Source organism: Mesocricetus auratus, unplaced genomic scaffold, assembly GCF_017639785.1.
Source record: "Mesocricetus auratus isolate SY011 unplaced genomic scaffold, BCM_Maur_2.0 Super-Scaffold_100676, whole genome shotgun sequence".
Classification (NCBI taxonomy): Eukaryota; Metazoa; Chordata; class Mammalia; order Rodentia; family Cricetidae; genus Mesocricetus; species Mesocricetus auratus.
Genome location: NW_024429266.1, coordinates 182285477 through 182305788, shown reverse-complemented (window position 1 = coordinate 182305788; position 20312 = coordinate 182285477). Strand labels below are relative to the sequence as shown.

At 46.3% G+C, this 20312-nt stretch overlaps 1 protein-coding gene across 3 annotated transcripts in view; it reads left to right on the top strand.

Annotated features, from left to right (window-relative positions):
* The window catches only part of Slc2a3 (solute carrier family 2 member 3), a 60839-nt gene that overhangs the window by 36068 nt on the left and 4459 nt on the right, over window positions 1-20312 (top strand). For 2 of the 3 annotated variants that reach the window (XM_013110514.3, XM_040737961.1), the window contains exons 3-9: window positions 14715-14807; window positions 15144-15304; window positions 17623-17863; window positions 18164-18326; window positions 18585-18772; window positions 19619-19723; window positions 19970-20071. In XM_013110514.3, the coding sequence (XP_012965968.1) occupies window positions 14715-14807; window positions 15144-15304; window positions 17623-17863; window positions 18164-18326; window positions 18585-18772; window positions 19619-19723; window positions 19970-20071 (1053 nt within the window). Of the gene's footprint in view, window positions 1-12144; window positions 12441-14714; window positions 14808-15143; window positions 15305-17622; window positions 17864-18163; window positions 18327-18584; window positions 18773-19618; window positions 19724-19969; window positions 20072-20312 lie in introns of those variants that run through there. The other variant, XM_013110516.3, reaches the window with a different exon arrangement.

Below are 20312 nucleotides of genomic sequence, written 5' to 3'. Positions count from 1 at the left end.
TCTGCCTCCCAAAGGCTGGAACTAAATAAAGATGTGCACCACCAATGCCCGGCGAGTCAATGTTAGGTTTTAAAATCAGATATTCTATCTAGATCCAGTTTGACTTGATAAGTGTTAAGGAATGAAGGCAGGAAAACATTAAAAGTCACTGTTTTCTGTAATTGAACCATTATAAGACCAGAAAAGTTCGTATGTACAGCAAAGACACTGCTTTGGGTAACAACAGTCTGAGAGCTGAGAAGTTTCAGGGGGCATCCGCTGACCTGCACGCTGTTGTGAATGGCATGTGCGGGCAAAGTGCTCATGTTGTGAAAAACACTGGGCTACGTAAGATCCCATCTTGGGAAAAAGAAAAAGTCCCAGTGAAACCTTGATGCGGTGGCCAGAGCACTCAGGGTACCTTAGATTCATTATGCCATAAGTTAGATTTTGAATTAACTTTGATCATTCAGAAACCTTTTATGATTGCCAAAATTTTCACCCTACACTCATTTATGCAACACCATGTTGGACTGTGACTCACGGTTTATGAAACTGGGCTCACACTAGGCATAGTGGTCTATACCTGTAATCCCAGCATTGGGAGGTCTAGGAAGGGGCATCTCAGTGATATTGGAGGCAGTGTGGGTTACAGAGTAAGATTCTGCTTAGTGTAGACATATACATCATGTATATACATGGTGACTACCACACGCTGCTAGCCACAACATACTACTGTGCCTCAAATCCAAAGACACCAGGGCCAAGCTACTGTGGCTAAAAGCTCTGAAAGCTTGAGTCAAAATGAAATTTTCTCCCTTACAGCTGATTGTTTTAGACTACTTCGTCAGTGGTGCAAAGCTGACTAATGAAACAATTGAAGACTTTAAGTTTACCATGTTAAGCTTATTTATATTGTAGGAAGCAGATCTCCAAAAATCTTATACATCGGAAGCTCTGTACCCAACAAACCACTTCCTCCCAGAGCCTTTAAAGAAGTGTCTGTATTGTTCCTGCGAATTTGACCTCCTTAGAGACCGTACCTGGGTGGAATCACAGAAGATCTGGGTTTCCATGAGGGTGTTGTTTCACTTATAGAAGTCCTCAAGTCTTCAGCCATGTTATGGAGATTTCCTCCTTCTAAAAATCCCATTTGTTAGTGCATGTCCCAGTGTCAATGCGTGGAACTTGTTCTGCAGACCAGGCTGACCTCTAGTTCACAGAGCCTGCCTCTGCCTCCCGAGTGCTGGGATTAAGGCGTGCGCCTCCATGCCCAACAGTTATGAGTATTTGGTCGGCATGTATGTATGTGCATTGTGTGACTGCGTGGTACCCGTGGAAGCCAAAGGAGTCTGTCAGGTCTTCTGGGACTGAGCTACAGACAACTGTGAGCAACCATGGAAACAGAACCTGGGTCCTCTGAAAGAGCTTAACTACTGAGGTGTCACTCTCAACACCACCAACTTGCTTTTTTCTTTTCTTTTTTTTTTTTTGAGACAGTTTTTTTTTATACCCCAAACTGGCCTTGAACTTGGCATGAGGCTCTGGCTGTCTTCAAAATCCCTGCATCCATCTCACAAGTGCTAGAATAATAGGTGCCGGCTAGCATGGCTGACTTGAGCTCACTTTTATTACTTTTTTGTGAGTATGTTAACAGAAAGCAGTTAATAGAAAGCATTTAAAACTGCCAGACTTTCTTTTTCTTTTCTTTTCATTTCTTTTTTTTGGGGGGAGGGACACTACTCACTTTGTTTTTGTTTTGTTTTTTTTGAGACAGGGTTTCTCTGTATTGTTTTAGAGGCTGTCTTGGAACTCACTCGGTAGATCAGGCTGGCCTGGAACTCACAGAGATCCACCTGCCTCTGCCTCCCGATTACTGGGATTAAAGGCGTACACTACCACCAACGCCCAGCCATTGGGTTTTTTTTTTTTCTGTTTTTGGTTGTTTGTTTGTTTTTGGTTATTGACTTGCAATTCTGGAATTTTAACCATTGATTAGATCTATGACTTACAAATATGTCCTTCCATTTTATAAACTCTAATTTACTTCACTGATTGTGTCTGTTGGTGCACCAGTGTCTTTGAGTTTGATGTAGGCCTGTTCTATTTATTTTTTACTTAGTTTCCCATGCTTTTGATTTTAGAGGCAAGAAATTAATGTTCTGTTGTGTTTAAGGGTCAAGGCTAGGGTATAGCTCAATGGAAGGTGATTTGATCTATGTGTAAGGCCCTTGGTTTGATCCCAGGCACCCTCAAAGAAAGAAACAACAAGCCAAAAAAAAAAAAAACCCCAACAACAACAGGGCTGGAGAGATGGCTCAGAGGTTAAGAGCACTGACTGCTCTTCCAAAGGTCCTGAGTTCAATTCCCAGCAACCACATGGTGGCTCACGACCATCTATAATGAGATATTGTGTCTTCTTCTGGCCTGCAGACATACATGCAGGCAGAATACTGTACGCATAATAAATAAATAAATCTTTAAAAAAAACAACAACAACAGAAAACCTAAGACAGCTGGGCATTGGTGGTGCACGCCTTTAATCCCAGCACTCGGGAGGCAGAGGCAGGCAGATCTCTGTGAGTTCCAGGCCAGCCTGATCTACCGAGTGAGTTCCAGGACAGCCTCCAAAACAATACAGAGAAACCCTGTCTTGAAAAACCAAAAAACAAAAACAAAAATCAAACAAACAAACAAACAAAAAACCTAAGCTAGATGCTTTGCCTTCCAGGCCTACTAGACAGTGTAGCATTGTCCTGGTGCTCTCTGTAGTGGCCCCTGTAGTGGCTACTGTACAGGGTAGCAGCTGGCCTACCACATCTGAGGAGACAACATTGCCCCATGGGCCTGTGTGCCTGGGCCTGAAGTGGGAATGATGAGGCTGATCATGTATCACTTTGGGTTCAGTATTCTCTTTCACTGAAGCCTACTTCTTGTTCTTGGATGCTATTGTCCAATTCTGTAGAATTCCAGGCATTTGATAGTTCTCATCTTGTCTCATCTCCAACCCTCCCAGCACAAGGTGGCCCATCTTTAGTCCTGGATTCTGTTAAAGTAATGACTTGTCAGATCATGAATGCACCTGTAACCTTTTTTTTGTTGATGTTGTTGAATTTGTCGGGACAGTTTCTTACTATATAGTCCAAGCTGGCCTTGAACTAGAAATTCTCCTGCCCCTGCCTCCCAAATACTGAGACTACAAGCCTTTGCTAACACATCCTGGTAGTTGTTTTAAGAAAATGGCAGACGTTGGAGAAACTACCAGGTTCAAGAAGAGTTACAGGGCCGGGCGTTGGTGGCGCATGCCTTTAATCCCAGCACTCTGGAGGCAGAGACAGGCGGATCTTTGTGAGTTTGAGACCAGCCTGGTCTACAGAGTGAGTTCCAGGACAGCCTCCAAAGCCACAGAGAAACCCTGTCTCGGGAAAAAAAAAAAAAAAAAAGAAGAGTTACAGGAGAACCTGATGGTCAAAGAAGTCATCAAACAAAAGAAGAGTGAAACTCCCCAAGCACTGAGATGATCCCCATCCCCAAGACCTGGCATGATGTACAGGGCCAGCCACTGGCAAGATAGACACAGCCCCAAGTTCACTGAACCCAGACACTCTGCTGCTCCTATGGGCCTGTGGGTCTCTGAGGGACCAAGTGATCTGCCAAATTCTCCAGTTTGCCCTGGAATATTATAATGCCTTGTTCATGTGATGAATGAAGAGAAAAGATTTATGGGGGAAAAAAAAGGAAAAGAAAAAGGAGACAATTCTTCAGCCAAATAGCCATTTCATTACAAATGGGGAAAACAATAGTGAGACAGGTTTTTGTCTTGTTTTTAGCCTTTTTAAAGGATTTAAATTTTTTTATTTTTATGTACATTGGTGTTTTTGCCTGTATATATCTCTTTATGAGGGTGCTGGGTTTCCTGAAACTAGAGTTACAGACAGTTGTGAGCCTTCACATGCTGGGAATTGAACCTGGGTCCTCTGGAAGAGCAATCAGTGCTCTTGAACACTGATCCATTTCTCCAGCCCCTTAACCTTTTTAAAAACAAAGATCTGTCCATTTGTAGTAAAATATTTCTACCTGGGAATTTGGCAGAATCACCTTTTTTATAGACATGATGATGATGATATATCTCATCATCAATTTTATGTGTGTGTTTGTATGTATGGGGGCTTGAACCCAGGCTGTGGGAGTCCATTGTCTTCCACCAAGTATGTCCCATGAATGAAACTGAGGTCCTCAGGATCAACCACAAGGGCCTTACTTGCTGAGCCATCTCGCTAGTCCAAGAATCACCATAAACTTCCATATTTCTCCTAACAGTCTCTTCAAGGAGACCTAGACTTTTCCTGTACTACCACAAATTTTCTAGCCTCTCCCATTGCCTGTTTTCAGGATTTTTTGTTGTTTTGTTTTTGAAATAGGCTCTCAACTGTGTAGACCTTGCTGTCCTTGAACTCACAGATTCATACAGGCCTTTATTACACCAGAATCCTCCTTCTTGGAACTAGTCTATCATTCTCCAGACAGACCAATAAATTCTGCAATTTGATCAAGGAATCAACTCGACACCATTCTAGGGGCTAACAAGTCTGCTGTGTAAACAGCTGGTGGACATGCTGGAGACCAGTAGAAGACCATGTTGAGGTTGGCTACCTGTAGGTGCAATTCTTCTTGCTCAACAAAGGCCAGTCTCTTGTGCTCGTCAAGCATGGTTGAGTTTTACAATATGGAGAACAATCTGTTGTATTCATAGTCCACCAATTGAAATCAAATCTCATTCAAAACCCTCTCACAAAAACAGCCAGAGTAATGGTTGACCAAACACCTGTTTGGTTCTTCTTTTTTTCTCTCTCCTCTATCACTTGTATTACCTTTCTTTTCCTGTAATTCTTTGAGATGGACATTACCACCTTGAATATAAATACTGCATCTAGGGCCTGTGGGATGGCTCAGTGATTGAAAGTGCTGCCATAAAAAAAAAAAAAAAAAAAAGAAAGTGCTGCCATGCCAAAGGACCTGAGTTCAATGCTCAGGACCCACATGGTAGAAAGAGAGAACTGATGCCTACAAGTTGTCCTCTGACCTCCACATACTTGGTATGATAAGTGTACGCCCACACACCTGTGCATGCACACAAAGTATCAAATAAGATTTAAAGATTTAAAAAACCCACTAAATCAGCCGGGCGTTGGTGGCGCATGCCTTTAATCCCAGCACTCGGGATGCAGAGGCAGGCGGATCTCTGTGAGTTCGAGGCCAGCCTGGTCTACAGAGTGAGTTCCAGGACAGCCTCCAAAGCCACAGAGAAACCCTGTCTTGAAAAACCAAAAAAAAAAAAAAAAAAAAAAAAAAAAAAACCCACTAAATCTAGGAGAAGCCATATTGGTAGCAACTATAATCCCAGCACTGCAGAGACAGAGGCAAGAGGATGACTGCAAGGCTAAGCCCTGACTGATCTCACAGTAAATTCCAGGTACCCAGGTCTACATAGCAAGACCTCTGACTCAAAAAATAGAAACACTTGGTCTCCACAGTAAAGATTATATACTTCTCTTACTTACAGAGGACCCAAGGCCAGTTCCCAGCCTGTCAGACGTATCACCCCCACCTGTAACTCAAGCCCCAGGAGGTTCAGTGTCTTCCTGTGGAACCCAGGGCATCTGCAATCATATCCATATACAAACACTCACAAACACATTGGAGTGAGGCTTTAGACTGTAGCCTGTAGGTTTCCCTGTGCTGCTAACCTTCCTGGAGCAGTTGGGCACACTGGGAAGAGATGACAGGAGTGTTAAACTGCTAATGAGCCTCCTACAAGGTAATGGGTTTGTACATTTGTGTGATGACATGCGTGCCCAGATCCGCCCGAGGGCCCCATCCTTTGTTTTCTTCCAGACCTTCCTTTGTCTACGTCATCTTCTCTTTCTTTCTAGAGATGTTTAGACCACAACACACTTTGGCATGTTACACGGATGCAATAGTGTGGTAGGATCAGTTTAATTTCTGCCAAGTATTACCATTGGCCAGTCCAGAGGACAGATAGATGGTCCAGTGGGCAGGGGCATTTGTTACTGAGACTGAAGACCTGATCTTGCATGGTGAAGGGAAAGAATGGACTCCTGTAGGTTGTCCCCTGACCTTCCACATATTCTATAGCACACACACAGACACAGATCCAACCCCCGTAACAAATATTAACAAATTTAAACTAGTCAAAGGCTAAGTACCATGCTACCTCGACTGGTAGGAAGCATGACTGCCTAGTCTCATGGGGTCCTGAGTTTGATCTCCAATGTCGCATCAGCTGAGTGCAGTGAGATGTACCTGAAATCCCAGTACACAAGATATAGAGACAGGACGATTAAAAGAAGTTCAAGGTCCCTAGGCTACATGACAAGGGGTACATCAGACACTGTCTCAAAAAAAAATTAAAAATTGCCCGGTGGTGGTGGTGCATGCCTTTAATCCCAGCACTTGGAGGCAGAGGCAGGTGGATCTCTGTGACTTCGAGACCAGCCTGGTCTACAAGAGCTAGTTTATATTTATATATATCAGATATGGTGATGCATGCCTTTAATTCCAGCACTTGGAAGGCAGAGGTAGGTGCATCTCTCTGAGTTTGAGGTCAGTCTGGTCTACATAGAGGGTTCCAGGACAGCTAGGGCTATTATGCAGAGAAACCCTGTCTGGAAAACCCCACAATTTATGTGGGGGGTGTTTCAAGTGGAAGTCAGTTGTCTCCTTATAGCATTGTCTTAGTTAGGGTTTCTATTGCTGTGAAGACACCATGACCACAGCAACTCTTATAAGGAAAACATTTCATTGGGGTGGCTCACTTACAGTTTCAGAGGTTTAGTCTGTTATCATCATGGCAGGGAGCATGGCAGCTTGCAGGCAGACATGGAGCTGGCTATATCTTGATCAGAAGACATCAGGAAGTGGTCTCAGACACTGGTCAGTATCTTGATCATAGGAAACCTCAAAGCCTGCCCCCAAAGTGACACACTTCCTCCAACAAGGCCACACCTACTCCAACAAAGCCATACCTCCTTATGGTGCCACTTCCTGTGATCTTATGGGGGCCAATGACAATCAAACCACCCTGGGAATGGGACTCAGGCCATCAGGCTTGGTGGCAAGCACCTTGACCATCTTACCAGTACTTAGCTTTCTCACTATTACTATTTAAAAAACAAAAGAGAGCAAAAACCTAAGGCAGCCGGACCCGGACATGGTGGCACACACCTTTAATGCCAGCACTCTGGAGGTAGAAAGAGGAGGATCTCTGTGAGTGAGTCCCAGGACAGCCAGGCCTACACAAATAAACCCTGTCTCAAAAAACCAAAACACCCCAACAACCTAAGGCAAAATAACTTTATAAAGAATTGAGTCTTAGCTGGGCGTTGGTGGTGCACGCCTTTAATCCCAGCACTCGGGAGGCAGAGGCAGGCGGATCTCTGTGAGTTTGAGACCAGCCTGGACTACCAAGCGAGTTCCAGGACAGCCTCCAAAGCCACAGAGAAACCATGTCTTGAAAACCAAAAAAAAAAAAAAAAAAAAAGAATTGAGTCTTGCCTAGAATCCCAGCACTCTGGAAATCACAGCTTAGAAGCAGAACCCTTTCCAGCATAGGCCAGACCATAGGTTTAATCTCCAGTACAGAGATACCATCTCGAAAATAAACAAACAAAAGACCACTTCATCTTGACAGCTGAAAATTGAGTGCTCCAACTGAGGTGCGCTGTAAGTGTAAAATACACACTGGGTTCCGCAATGCCTGACACAAAATAGAAAAATAAATGACTAGTTTTTACATTGGTTACTTGTTACTATGAGAATTTTGAGGGTTGACTGGCATTAGCTATGCCTAGGAAACAGGAGGCCCCCGTTGACTCCCCAGCACTGCGAACAGGAGGAGGGAGGGGAGTGAAACAGAGAGAGAATTTGGGACAAATCAGATGGGATAAATATTGTACAGTAAAATTAACTTTTGTGTTTTATTTTGCATGTAAGGCTTCTGGGGTGTTTCACACCGTGGCCCACGTATCTCTCTAGTCAGGCTCTTTGAACCTAGGCCTTCCTGAGTAATGGCTGAAGATGTTTGAGTAGATGGGTGTGATCTGAATTTTAACTTAGGGTTAGCACTACACTGGAATTCGTTCCTGAAGACTTTGGGACAGGCAAGATTGGCAGCAATGATGGGAACCTTTGAGCTGGAATTTGGTCCTCAGGACCAGTGGCAGTAATGAATGGTTTAAAGACAGTGTAAACAAGGGAAACAGCATTTCTCACATTTTTCCTTTCTTCACCCCAGGGCGGCTTCTTCTTCTTCTTCTTCTTTTTTTTTAAACAGTGTTTTCAGAGTCTTAAGTGAATTATGGAGACACCTCACCTGGCAGAGAAAGATTAAAATCAGACAAATAAAGCTATGCACGTTGCTGTTTGTGAGGAATGGTACAAATGCCAACTGGAGTCTGGGCAGTCTTTAAAAACAACCCTGGCTTGTGTTTCCCTAGGCGCGCACCGAGCAGTGCTTAAAGCCAAAGTGCTCTTTTGTAGGATCCTTTGTCTTTCTGCTTGGTTTTCCCATTAGCAAACCTCAACACAAACTAGCAGGAGGCCAGATTGAGGTCTCCATTCTGCAGGTGTCGGCATTTGGAACTGATAACCCAGGCTATTGTTCCCATTGTCCTCTTTCTGCTAAGCACACCTACTCTGCTCTTAGCTCCCAACTGGGTACACTTTTAAAAAGTCGCCTTCCTCCTTCCTCCTTTTTGATATCCAGCAAAGACAGAGGCGCTCGCAGAGATCTCACAAACCACTTAAGGGTAGGAAGGTGTTATTTGTGCATCTCAGCCAGAAAGCCCACTGTTTGTGCATTCTGTCCCTCGGGGTCGGTCATGCTTACTGTGTGTGCCTTGGCATCTACTCTCACAGTGCACCAAGGAACCCCAGGCAGCGGGCAGCGTCCATTCCCCGGTCAGCAGGTTGCAGTTAATGCTCTTATCTGCTGCACGAGGTGCGGGTTATCTGACCTGGACTCTGGTCAGACCATGGTAGCACAAGGCTTGAGACTTGAGCCTCTTTGCAGCTGCTGGTTCCAACAGCATCTCTCCAGTTTGTTCAGCACATTTTAGATTCTTGGGTTTCAGCTGAATTTCAGCTGCAATCTTTAAAATACATATATTGCTGCAAGCAGAACCTTCTCTGTCTCTACCCAGCAGTTTGCCTTTTCAGAGCTAATCTTCAGTTTTGGAAGATTATCTTCAGTCTCTCCCAAACCCCTAGCCCACTTCCACCCTCTGCAATGTCTTTAGGAAAAAAAAATATTTTATCATATTTTTTAATGCATGTGTGTGTGTTGTCTACACACATGTCTGTGTACCACTTGTGTGAAGCTTCTGGAAGGCCAGAAGGCATCATGATCCCTTGGAACTACAATTAATAGATGGTTGTGAGCCAGTACCAGACCAATAAAAAATAAAATAAAATGAAAAGTAGTCTTGTACTGAATTTTGCCAAAAAACAAAAACAAAAAAAAAACCAGGTCTCAGGTCTGTCCATTTCACATTCTTTCTTTTTTTGTTTGTTTTTATTTGTTTCAAGACAGTGCTTCTTTGTATAGCCTTGACTGTCCTGGGGAAGGGCCAGGTTTACTTTCAGTATAACTCATCAGTTTGGATTCTCAGCCACAAACTAAAGCTTTTTTTTTTTTTTTTTTTTTTTTTTGAGACAGGGTCTCTTTACATAGCCTGAAACTCTCTACGTAGACCAGGCTAGCCACAAACTCAGAGTTCCTCCTACTACCTCTGCCTCCCAAATGTTGGAACTAAAGGCATGCCCCCTCCCACGCCCAGCAATATTGCTTATTTCTTAACCAAGAAAATAATATTTTTACCGGCTTGAGACATCTAAGAATGAGCCCTCAGGAGACTCTTTCTCTACGTAAAGCTGCACCAACTGAGAACTGGCATAACCTGGGCTTTCACTATTCATTCACTTATTCCTCCAGTCAATGCAGGCCCAGAAGGACCAGACCCTGGCAGACTGTGCAGCGAGCAGCCTGGCTGCTTTCCACCCTTGTGGCAGCATCCCTGTGCTTCCAGAAGAGAGAACAAGAAAAAGAAATGCAAACTCCTGAACAATGTGGAGGGCTGGAGTCTGGCTCCACAGGAGAGCCCAGCTGTGGGAGGCCCAGAGTGTTGTGCCCCTGGCAAGAGTGGAAAGGACATGTTTTGATAAATAATAAATAGAAATGAGAGGGTGAAAGAGAGACAGACATGGTCTTACTACAAGCTGCAAGGCTGGCCATGAACCTTATGTGTTCTTTAGCTACTGGCCTTGAGGAACTAACTGCACTGTTGCAGTTTGTTCACTTCTGAGAGACGGGCAAGAAGTCCAGGGTTCAGCTCTTCTGAGGGGTAAGACAGCAGGTCTTTAATGAAATCAAAACTCAAATAACAAGCCTGGGGGGCATCTTTAACTCCAGCACTCTCCTCAGGAGGCAGAGGCAGGTAGATCTCTGTGAGTTCGAGGCCAGCCTGGTCTACCTACATTGAGTTCCAGGACAACCAGGGCTACACAGAGAAACCCCGTCTCAAAAACACACAAAAGACGTATAAAATAAGAGGACAACTTTGTGGAGTTGGCACTATGTGGTCCTGGGGACAGAACTAAGGTCGGTAGGCTTGGTGGCAGTGCCTTCACTGGCCCCATTATTCCTGATGTGACTACAAGACAACACAGTGTTGCACCAGTGGCGTGGGTTCTATTTCTACTGACTGGCACTGGCCTTTGGGCATTGTTTTTCCTTTGGTTGCTGTGGTAATTAATGGGGCTTCCGACTCAGTGCTTCTTGGAAAGGAAAATGAAGGGAGGAGGGGATGCAAGCTCAGGGAAGGCTTTGCTTGGCTGCCACGTTCCACTCAGGCTCAGTTAGAATTCTCAGGTGCGGCTCGGGTTTGGAAGGGACCCTCGTTTGAGGGAGAAAAGGACCGGGTTTGCTTGAGGTCAGCCATTGAGTCTGGATTTTGGGTCACAAACCAAAGCCAGTGAGAGAAGATGCTTTCTCCCCCAACTCGAGTTCATCAAGCCACCCTCCCCCACCACCTCCTTCCTGCAGGGAAGTCAGAGCTCAGAGCCTCAGCCACACAGGTGTCCATCACAAGATGGGCTGCTTCACCTGCTTAACTCACCCGAAATCCTCCTGCTGGCCGGCATTGTCCTCCCTGAGCTCTCTCTCATTTCTCTTATCCGATTTTTAAGTTTTCTCGTACAGGGTGGCAATCACATACTTTTTCACACATGTTTGTCTTTCAAAAATGCACACTCTCCAGCAAATAGGATTTTTTTTTTTTTTTTTTTTTGGTTTTTCGAGACAGGGTTTCTCTGTGGCTTTGGATGCTGTCCTGGAACTCACTTTGTAGACCAGGCTGGCCTCGAACTCACAGAGATCAGCAAATAGGATTTTAGCAAGCATTTCTTACGTGAGAATCAGTTGTTCTTATCTGTTGACTGCTTGATTGTTGGAGGTGGGGGAGGGGCAGAGAAACTAGGGCCTAGGCAAGCCCTCTACCACTGAGCTCCACCACCCTCTTCAGTAAAGACCCAGAATGCATATCTGTGAAACTGAATGTATATTTGCTGTGTTTCTCCCTGCTGTCAACCTCAGACAGGTGAGGGTGGCAGTCCTCACAAAGGGTGGGATAGTGTAAGGAACTGGGACTGATTACCTCTGGGGATCTCGGTCCCGCAACCTGGGAGCTTTGGTCAGGCTCTAAGACATCTAGGCTGCCTTCACAACAGGACAAATTCTTACCAGCTTTGTCGGGGAGGCTCTCCTTTCCCTTCCTGTCTATAATGAAAACGCGGCTGAGAGCCGCAGAGGGCTATGGGTTCCCTGTTTCCCACTGCTTGGATGACTTGCGGCTGAGAGCAGCACCAACTCGGCTCTCCCTCAGACAGATTCGCTTTCCTCTCTCCAGACTGATTCCATCGCCAGCGCCTTTAAATTTGCCCGCCTTCCAAACTTTTTAGTATTTTTTTTTTCTGTGAAACGAAAAGGTTGTCGGCTCTTAAAAAGGAGAAGGAATTTGGATGGGCTTAAAAAAAAAAAAAAGAAAACCCACAGGGAGGATGTGGTTTAAAAAAAAAAAAAAAAACAGAGGAGGTCCGGGCGATTGATTGCTTGCCTAGGCGAGGGGGCTGAGGGAGGATCAGATAACAGAGGTCATCGAATTCCAGAGGTCATAGTTTAAAGGCTGGAAGGGGTAGAAGGGGCGAGCATGCAGACTCCACCCATTGCAGAGATTATAAATAGGTAGGCTGGGCTTCTGGCTGTGAACATCGCTGTGATACTGGTCCTCAAGCTCTCCGAGCGCCGCGGAGGACACTGGCTGGGAAGGGTGTCGAGATCGTCCTTAAGGCTTGAGGAGTAGATTAGGACCGTGGGGACCATGAAGGTAAGAACTGGTTATTTTTGTTTGTTTGCTTGGGGTCCCCACAAAGGCAGGTCTTGGTGCCGTTTGCCATGCTCCATTTCTTCTAAGTCACCGACCGAGCGAGCGAGCCAGCCATCCGGAGGGAGGCCTTTTCATATCAGCCTCAGCATTCGCTGCTGGTGTTCCCGTTATTAGAGTTCCGTGCATCTCATAACTGATGAGGAATCTCCCGGGCACCTTCCTATCGCGTGAAAGTCACCTAAGAAGCTGTTTGCTCCCCGGGTGTGTTAGATGTAGCTGTGATGAGTCCGCTGAGAGCGAAGAGGGTAGGGGCTTGGCTGTGGCATGATGAGTGGGTCTCGGAGCCAGCAGGAAGGCTTGGGCAAGCCTCAGACCTTGGGAGGACATGGGACCGGGTTAGGCTTGCTCAGCATCCAGTCATCCCCGAGTACTGTGGAGAGAGGAGTCCAGCTGTCCTTCCTGTGGTTGGAATGCGGTGGGATGTATCTGTTACCGTGGATGAAGGAAGCAGTAAGGGAAAGGTCATTCTCACGAAGATAACTTGTTTGGAAATAAAATAAATTAGGAGGCAGTGAGAAAAGGCGGGGTAGAAGAGGAGATGGGAAAAAAGACTTATTGCAAGGAAAGGACTGGGAAAGCCTGGAAGCGACAGCACTTACTAACTTAACCACTGAGGCTGGGCAGCTGCCGGAAGGTCAACTCGCTGGTATAAGCTCCCTAGTAGCCGCGGTGTGACTTTAAAGGAAAGGAACTTAACGCCAGTTGAAGAGGTTGTGGTGGGCAGAGATGGGCCCCAGATTCCAGTGTTGAGCTGCTGCTACCCACTTGAGTGATCCCCAGCAAGGTGAAATATCTGTCTGATTCTCCGCTGCTAAAAATGGCTCCTAATGTTGTGTTCAAAAGGAGCAGAAGCTCCGCTCTGCCCGACTGGGTGGAGAATAGTACCATATTTAGCGAACAGGAAGACTCGCAAGAGGGCCCCAGGATGTTGCTGGTAGGTTTACGCAGATAAGAGCAGCCCGGCCCTAGGTGCCCACCAACGGGTGAATGAATTAAAAATAATAGTGGTGACACACTGTGGAGTATCAGTCAGGTGTTAAGAGAAATGAAGTCAGCCGGATGGTGGTGATGCGCTCAGGAGACAGAGGCCAGTGGATCTCTGAGGTCTGGTCCAGCCTGGCCTGCAGAGTGAGTTCCTGGACAGCCAGGGCTACACAGAGGAAACCTGCCACAAAAAGGAAAAGAAAAATGAAGTCATGTCACTTATAGAAAGATGGATGGATGGATGGATGGATGGATGGATGGATGGATGGATGGATGGACGGACGTGAAATAGGCCAGGTACAGGAGGAAAAGCATGTTTTTCAGATATGTAGAACTTAAAATCTCAACTATAGTCCCACACTTGAGATTGAAACAGGAAGATTGAGGAGTTAAATTTGAGATTAGCTTGGAATGCAGAGGGTAGAACCTTGTCTCATATCATAAGGTGAGGGAAGATTTGCTGAAGTTATTGGGGGTGGAGAGAGGAGAGAACTCGATAATTTGTACAAGGAGCTTGTTCCGGAGTTTGTTGATTTCGGTATCCCTGTGGCCAGGCTGCTGCTACCTGCTGCTCTGGCCTCTGCAGTTTGGCGGGTGACCTGGGGAGGTGACACTGAATCCAGCTCTACAGAATGGTCAATTCTTAGGGACCTTAAAGCTGCCTTTTGCTCTGCCTTCTATGCTGTGGGAAGTTTGGGTGTTAAGTCATGGTCTCCCTGTAGCCCAGGCTGGCCGTGAACTCATGACTGTCCCCCTTCCTCAGAGGCTTCCCTAGCTGCTGAGGTTTTGGGTTTGAGCCCTTTCATGCCTCCTCCTCATGGTTCCTGAGTGAAGTCCCATGCCTGCCTCTTATCTGGTGCGGTTTTACTTCTTTACTTGTTGTCTTTTCTTTTTGAGACAACCAGTGTTTCACCACGTATGTAGCCCAGGCTGGCTTTGAACTCATGATCCTATGGCCTTGGATGTGCACTACTGTTTCCTCTCTCCCCTCTTTGAGACAGGATCTCACTGTGTAGCCCTGGCTGGCCTGAGGCTGGCTATGAAGACCAACCCGAAAGAACTGACTCAAATTCCCCCAAAGATGTTTCTCCCCAAATGTACCTGAAATCCTAGCATTCTGGAGGCAGAGGCAGGAGCATTGCCTCAAGGACAGCAACCAGACATCCTGGGGAAGGGGAAAATTCAGACTGGTTACTGTTTGTAAGCCTCCCCCCCTTGTCTCCTCTCCAGGTGACCCCATCTCTGGTGTTCGCCATTACTGTGGCCACAATCGGTTCTTTCCAGTTTGGCTACAACACTGGAGTCATCAATGCCCCTGAGACGGTGAGTGTGGATTTAAGATGCCTGGATAAAGTGGGGGAGGGCAAATACTGTTGAAGCCTAAGCTGGGCTACTTGCTCCTCAAGCTCTGGCCTCCTGCCCTCTAACCTAGTCTTGATCTTTCCTTTTCTATTCCTTGGGGATTGCTAGGAAGTTATGACTGGGTGGGGTACACGGGTGTACCTTGGTGCTGCCACCTACTGGATGTTTAAGTGAATTGTCTTTTTCAAGGCATGTGACTCTGCTCCCATCCTCTGAGGGAGGAAGTCACCCTGGCATTTGTCTGCTATTCTCCTCCAGATATAATGGTCTGTCCCCACTGTGCATTTTATCTTCTAGCTCATAAAAGACTTTCTCAACTACACTTTGGAAGAGAAGTCAGAAGACCCGCCAAGTAAGGAGCTGCTGACCACACTCTGGTCCTTGTGTGTGGCCATCTTCTCCGTTGGTGGCATGATTGGCTCTTTTTCTGTTGGACTCTTTGTCAACCGCTTTGGCAGGTACTGATCAGACACGGGGCAAGGAATAGGCCTGTACCTTTTATGCTGATGACAAGCAAAGGGCATTGTTCAGGTTGGTGATGAGCCTTACATGAGAGTATGTTGATTTATACTCAGGGAGAGCTAGTCCACCTGGCCTGGAATGTGGCTGCCCTTGGGGGCCGCTGCCCCTGAAGCTCCGCAGGCCTTTCTAGAGATCTGCTAAGTGAGCGCTTGGCCTCAGAAGTCCCTCAGGCTTAATTTTCTCTAGTGGAGTCAGCTATGGTGTTTTCTTGAACTCCTTTAAGGCCAGAGAATCAGGCTGGCCTCAAAGTCAAGGTCCATCTACCTACCTACCTCTGCTTTCTGGGGGGCCACAAAGTTATTGTCATTACTGAATATTTTGGAGGTTTCTTGGAGGTCCTTTGTTATTTTATAAAATGAATACTTTTTGTAATCCCTGACTTGTGGAAAACGTGGACAGTAAGTAATTTTTCCCCCCAAAAGAGAAAATTGGGTAAAATAATACCTTGGTTATGCTTTCAGGAGTTGACTGAAAAAGAACCATTAATACTTTATGCCTACTTTAGGCATTCTAACAACTGGGCTTGGTGGCACAAGCCCTCAGGCCCAGGGTTCAGGAGGATCGGGTTGAGGCTACCCCAGGATCTACATGGTGGAAGCAGAGACCCACCTCCATGAGTTGACCTCTGACCTCCACAAACACTATGGCTCATGCTCCCTGTCTTGCTGCACATGCACAAATATTGTCTTTAGATTTAAAAATTGGCTGTTCTAGATATACAGTTGGATTTGAGATAACTAACAAAGCTAGCCTATAGTTGGATAATGATAATGTTTAGTTGTTAATTTGATTGTTTCTTTTTTTTTTTTTTTTTTGGATACAGGGCTTCTCTGTAGGCTGACCTCGAGCTCAGATCTACTGCCTCATCAGTGCTGGCATTAATGGTGTGCACCACTGATGCCCAGTGTTATTTTGGTTTTTTAATGGGGTCTCTTGACTAATAACCACCATGTTTTTTTTTTTCCATTAGCCAAAGTACCCCATCAAGGAAGAAAATAGAAAGGGAGGAGAGTAACTTTTTTTAAAACTCAAAACTTCTTAAGTGTTTGACCTTTTTCCTCTTAATGATATTTGTGCACCTTGGCTACACATTTAGGATCCCCTAAGGTGGCTTTTAGGAGTCCCAGTGCTGTATCACACTATATAGCCAATTAAGTGGGCCTCTGGAGACAGGAACCATGTATCAACATTTTCCCAGCTCCCTTTGTAATTTGATGGTCTCAAGTGAAGAATCCCAGGTTGGGTGGGCTTGGTGGTGTTCAGGAGGCCAAAGCAGGTGGATCGGATCAGAGTTCCAGGCTAACCAAGTCTGCATAGCGAGACCCTGTTTCCAAAAGCCAGAGTCCTGTGCCTCCTCTCGGCTCTTGAGGGTTTTCAGGGTTAATTAGTCTAGTCGTTAACTACTTGACACAGGGAGCTGAGACTAGCTTCCTTCTGACAATATTTTTTTCAGTGAAATAAAAAAAACAAATGGTCCTGCATGTCCTGCCATCACTGCAATATAATTCTATGAAGAGTGGAATAACAAGGAGTCAGCATGGTGGCTCAGCCTTTGTTAAGAAGACCCTTGACCTGAGTTCAGTTCTTGGAGTCCACAAAGGTGGAAGGAGAGAGCCAATTCCATCCAGGGTGTCGTCTGAGCGGCACCTGTGCGCTGTGGCATACCAGCACCTGGACACACGTGCACACAAACACAGCAATACACTTGTTATTCTTTTCTTGTTTTTGTTTTTTTTTTTTTAGACAAGGTTTCTCTGTGACTTTGGAGGCTGTCCTGGAACTCACTCTGTACCAGGCTGGCCTTGAACTCACAGAGAATCCGCCTGCCTCTGCCTCCCCAGTGCTGGGATTAAAAGTTTTTATTCTTAAAAAAAAAAAAAACCAGGGCCGGGCGTTGGGTGGCGCACGCCTTTAATCCCAGCACTCGGGAGGCAGAGGCAGGCGGATCTCTGTGAGTTCGAGGCCAGCCTGGTCTACAGAGTGAGTTCCAGGACAGCCTCCAAAGCCACAGAGAAACCCTGTCTCGAAAAACCAAAAAAAAAAAAAGTTTTTATTCTTAAGAAGGAAGGAAGGAGGTTGTGGGGCTATATAGCTCAGTGATGATATGGTTTCCTCAAATGCACAAGCCTACAGCCACAAAGGGAAAAAGATTTGTGCCTACAGAGCTACAGAAGAGTAAAGTCATGAGGGAGGGAGAGACCATTGCCTCTTCCGTGGCAAACTAACTATACCTTGTCTTCCATTAACCTTGCAGGCGCAACTCGATGCTTCTGGTCAACCTATTGGCCATCTGTGGTGGCTGTCTTATGGGCTTCGCCAAAATAGGCGAATCTGTTGAAATGCTGATCCTGGGTCGCTTAATTATCGGCATCTTCTGTGGACTGTGCACAGGGTTTGTGCCCATGTACATTGGAGAGGTGTCTCCCACTGCCCTGCGGGGTGCCTTTGGCACACTAAACCAGCTGGGCATTGTCATCGGGATCCTGGTGGCTCAGGTACCTTGCAGTTTTGCTTGTTTAATGCATGCCAGCTGAATGTTCTGTGAATGGTGTAGGTGAAGCACTCAGGATCTGGCCTGTGTTCAACTATGTGTTTATACGTACATGTTTCAGATACTATTGCTATAGTTCATATAATATAGGCAGGGCCCAAAAAGGACAAGAAACAATTTGTTTTCTCTTTTCTATGTGTGGTAAAGGGATGAGTGATCTTGTTTTTCTTTCTTTTTTTTTTTATGGTGAATCTGTGGCCTGGTAGGTAGGGTTTGGGTTCAGCGTTCTTTGTCTGGCTTCTAGGTCTTTGGTTTGGACTTCATCCTGGGCTCTGAAGAGCTGTGGCCTGGGCTGTTGGGCTTGACAATCATTCCGGCTATCCTACAAAGCGCAGCCCTTCTGTTTTGCCCCGAAAGCCCGAGATTCTTGCTCATTAACCGAAAGGAGGAAGACCGTGCAAAGGAGAGTGAGTACTCTTCATGCATCACCCGGGAATTTGGTTTCGTGAGTGGGTCAGGGTGAGGACGCTGGGTGGTTTGTTAGGCTCTCCCTTGTGCTTCCTGATGACGCTCAGCCCAAGGGTGAAGTGGTGACAAGACAGGCGAAGGTGGAGGCTGTGGGTGTGTCGTCTTAGTGTTTCCTTGTCTGCTGACCCACAGGAGACAACGGGGTGGTGGGGTGGCGGGGACGCGGTGTGTTCACTGTCTTTGTCCTCTTACCTCAGTCCTCCAGCGGTTGTGGGGCACCCAGGATGTGGCCCAGGAGATCCAGGAGATGAAAGACGAGAGTGCCAGGATGGCCCAGGAGAAGCAGGTCACCGTGCTGGAGCTCTTTAGGTCGTCCAACTACCACCAGCCCCTCCTCATCTCCGTCATCCTCCAGCTGTCTCAGCAGCTCTCTGGGATCAATGCCGTGAGTGTCTGCCCTGGCGCCAAAGGGACCCAGCGATAGTTTCCTGAAGTCACCTGATCTTGTTGGCAGGTTGACATGTGTCTGTAGAATGTAGTTACTCCAAAAGCTGGAACAGGATGGTCGTTAATACCCACAAATGATCGAGGGTGCACAGTACAAGATGCATTTGTCCCACCTGAGGAAATTCGTTATGGTACTAGGATGGCTTCCAGTTCACTGAGTGAGCAAGTTTTGACTGTGTCTACTCTAACCCAAACCGCAGGGTGGGGCTTTCCTAAGTCTTCTCTACCAAGAGTGTTCTGGAAGTGGCCTGGACTTAACCTTTTTTAAAAAGGAAAGTCAGCTGGGAGTGAGTGGTGGCACACACCTTTAGTGCCAGCACTCAGGAGGCAGAGGCAGTCAAATGATCTCCTAGTTCAAGGCCAGCCTGGTCTACAGAGTGAGTTCCAGGACAGCCAGGGGTACATAGAGAGGCCTTGAAAGAAGGAACAAAAGTGGCGTGAAGCAGAGGAGAATGTGGAGACATGCACAGAGAGGCTGAGGCAGAAGGATCAGGGACTGAGACAAAAGAGAAACTAGGACTTAAATCTCTAAAATTTTGCAAAGTGGACATAGGCAAATGAGCTGGGTGGGCATGGCAATTGTTCCTGTGACCCCAGCACTGGAGAAGGCAGAGGCAGAGGCTGCAGGGTAAGATGTAAGAAGTAACTAGGCAGTGGGGATAAGCATTAGAAGGAAACAGCAGCTGGCCTGGATAACTGGCATGTGGGATGTACACAGATGGAGCATTGGCCAAGGACCCAGTGTCCCTGGGATACAGTTGGTGATGCGGTTTTTGTCTCCTAGGTGTTCTATTACTCAACGGGAATCTTCAAGGATGCAGGTGTCCAGGAGCCAATCTATGCTACGATTGGAGCGGGTGTGGTTAATACCATCTTCACTGTAGTTTCTGTAAGTTGGGTAGTTGGGTGAATGATGGAAATGGGTGAAACAATCCTCCTCCAAGTGCTCAAACATTGGCATGGACTGCCTTTCCACAGCCTACATTTAGTTAAACCATTTTTTAATTCCCTTGAGAAAGAGAATCCCAGTAAATGTGGAATGGATGGGAAAGGAAAGGTGTGGAAATGGCCATGGGATCAGGCAGTAGAATCCTTTACACGGCATTCATGAAATCGGAAATGCCTTACCTTCTAGCTGTTCCTGGTGGAGAAGGCCGGGAGGCGAACCCTGCACATGATAGGCCTGGGAGGCATGGCTGTTTGTTCCATCTTCATGACGATCTCTTTGGTACTGAAGGTGAGTGCTCTTTGGTGGAAGAGATGAGGTTACATGGGCTATAGTTGACCCTCAGTGGCAGGGGCTGAGGTGTTGGCCTTCCGGGGCATCAATGAAGTTAAATTTGAGCTGCCCAGAAGTTTTATCAAAGGTGTACCTTCAAGAGATCAGTAACCGGGTATCCTTGTGTGCATGTAAGACGGCTTGTAAGATGCATTGTTTTAGGAAAGGTCTTTTGTAGCCAAGGATGGCCCTGAATCCT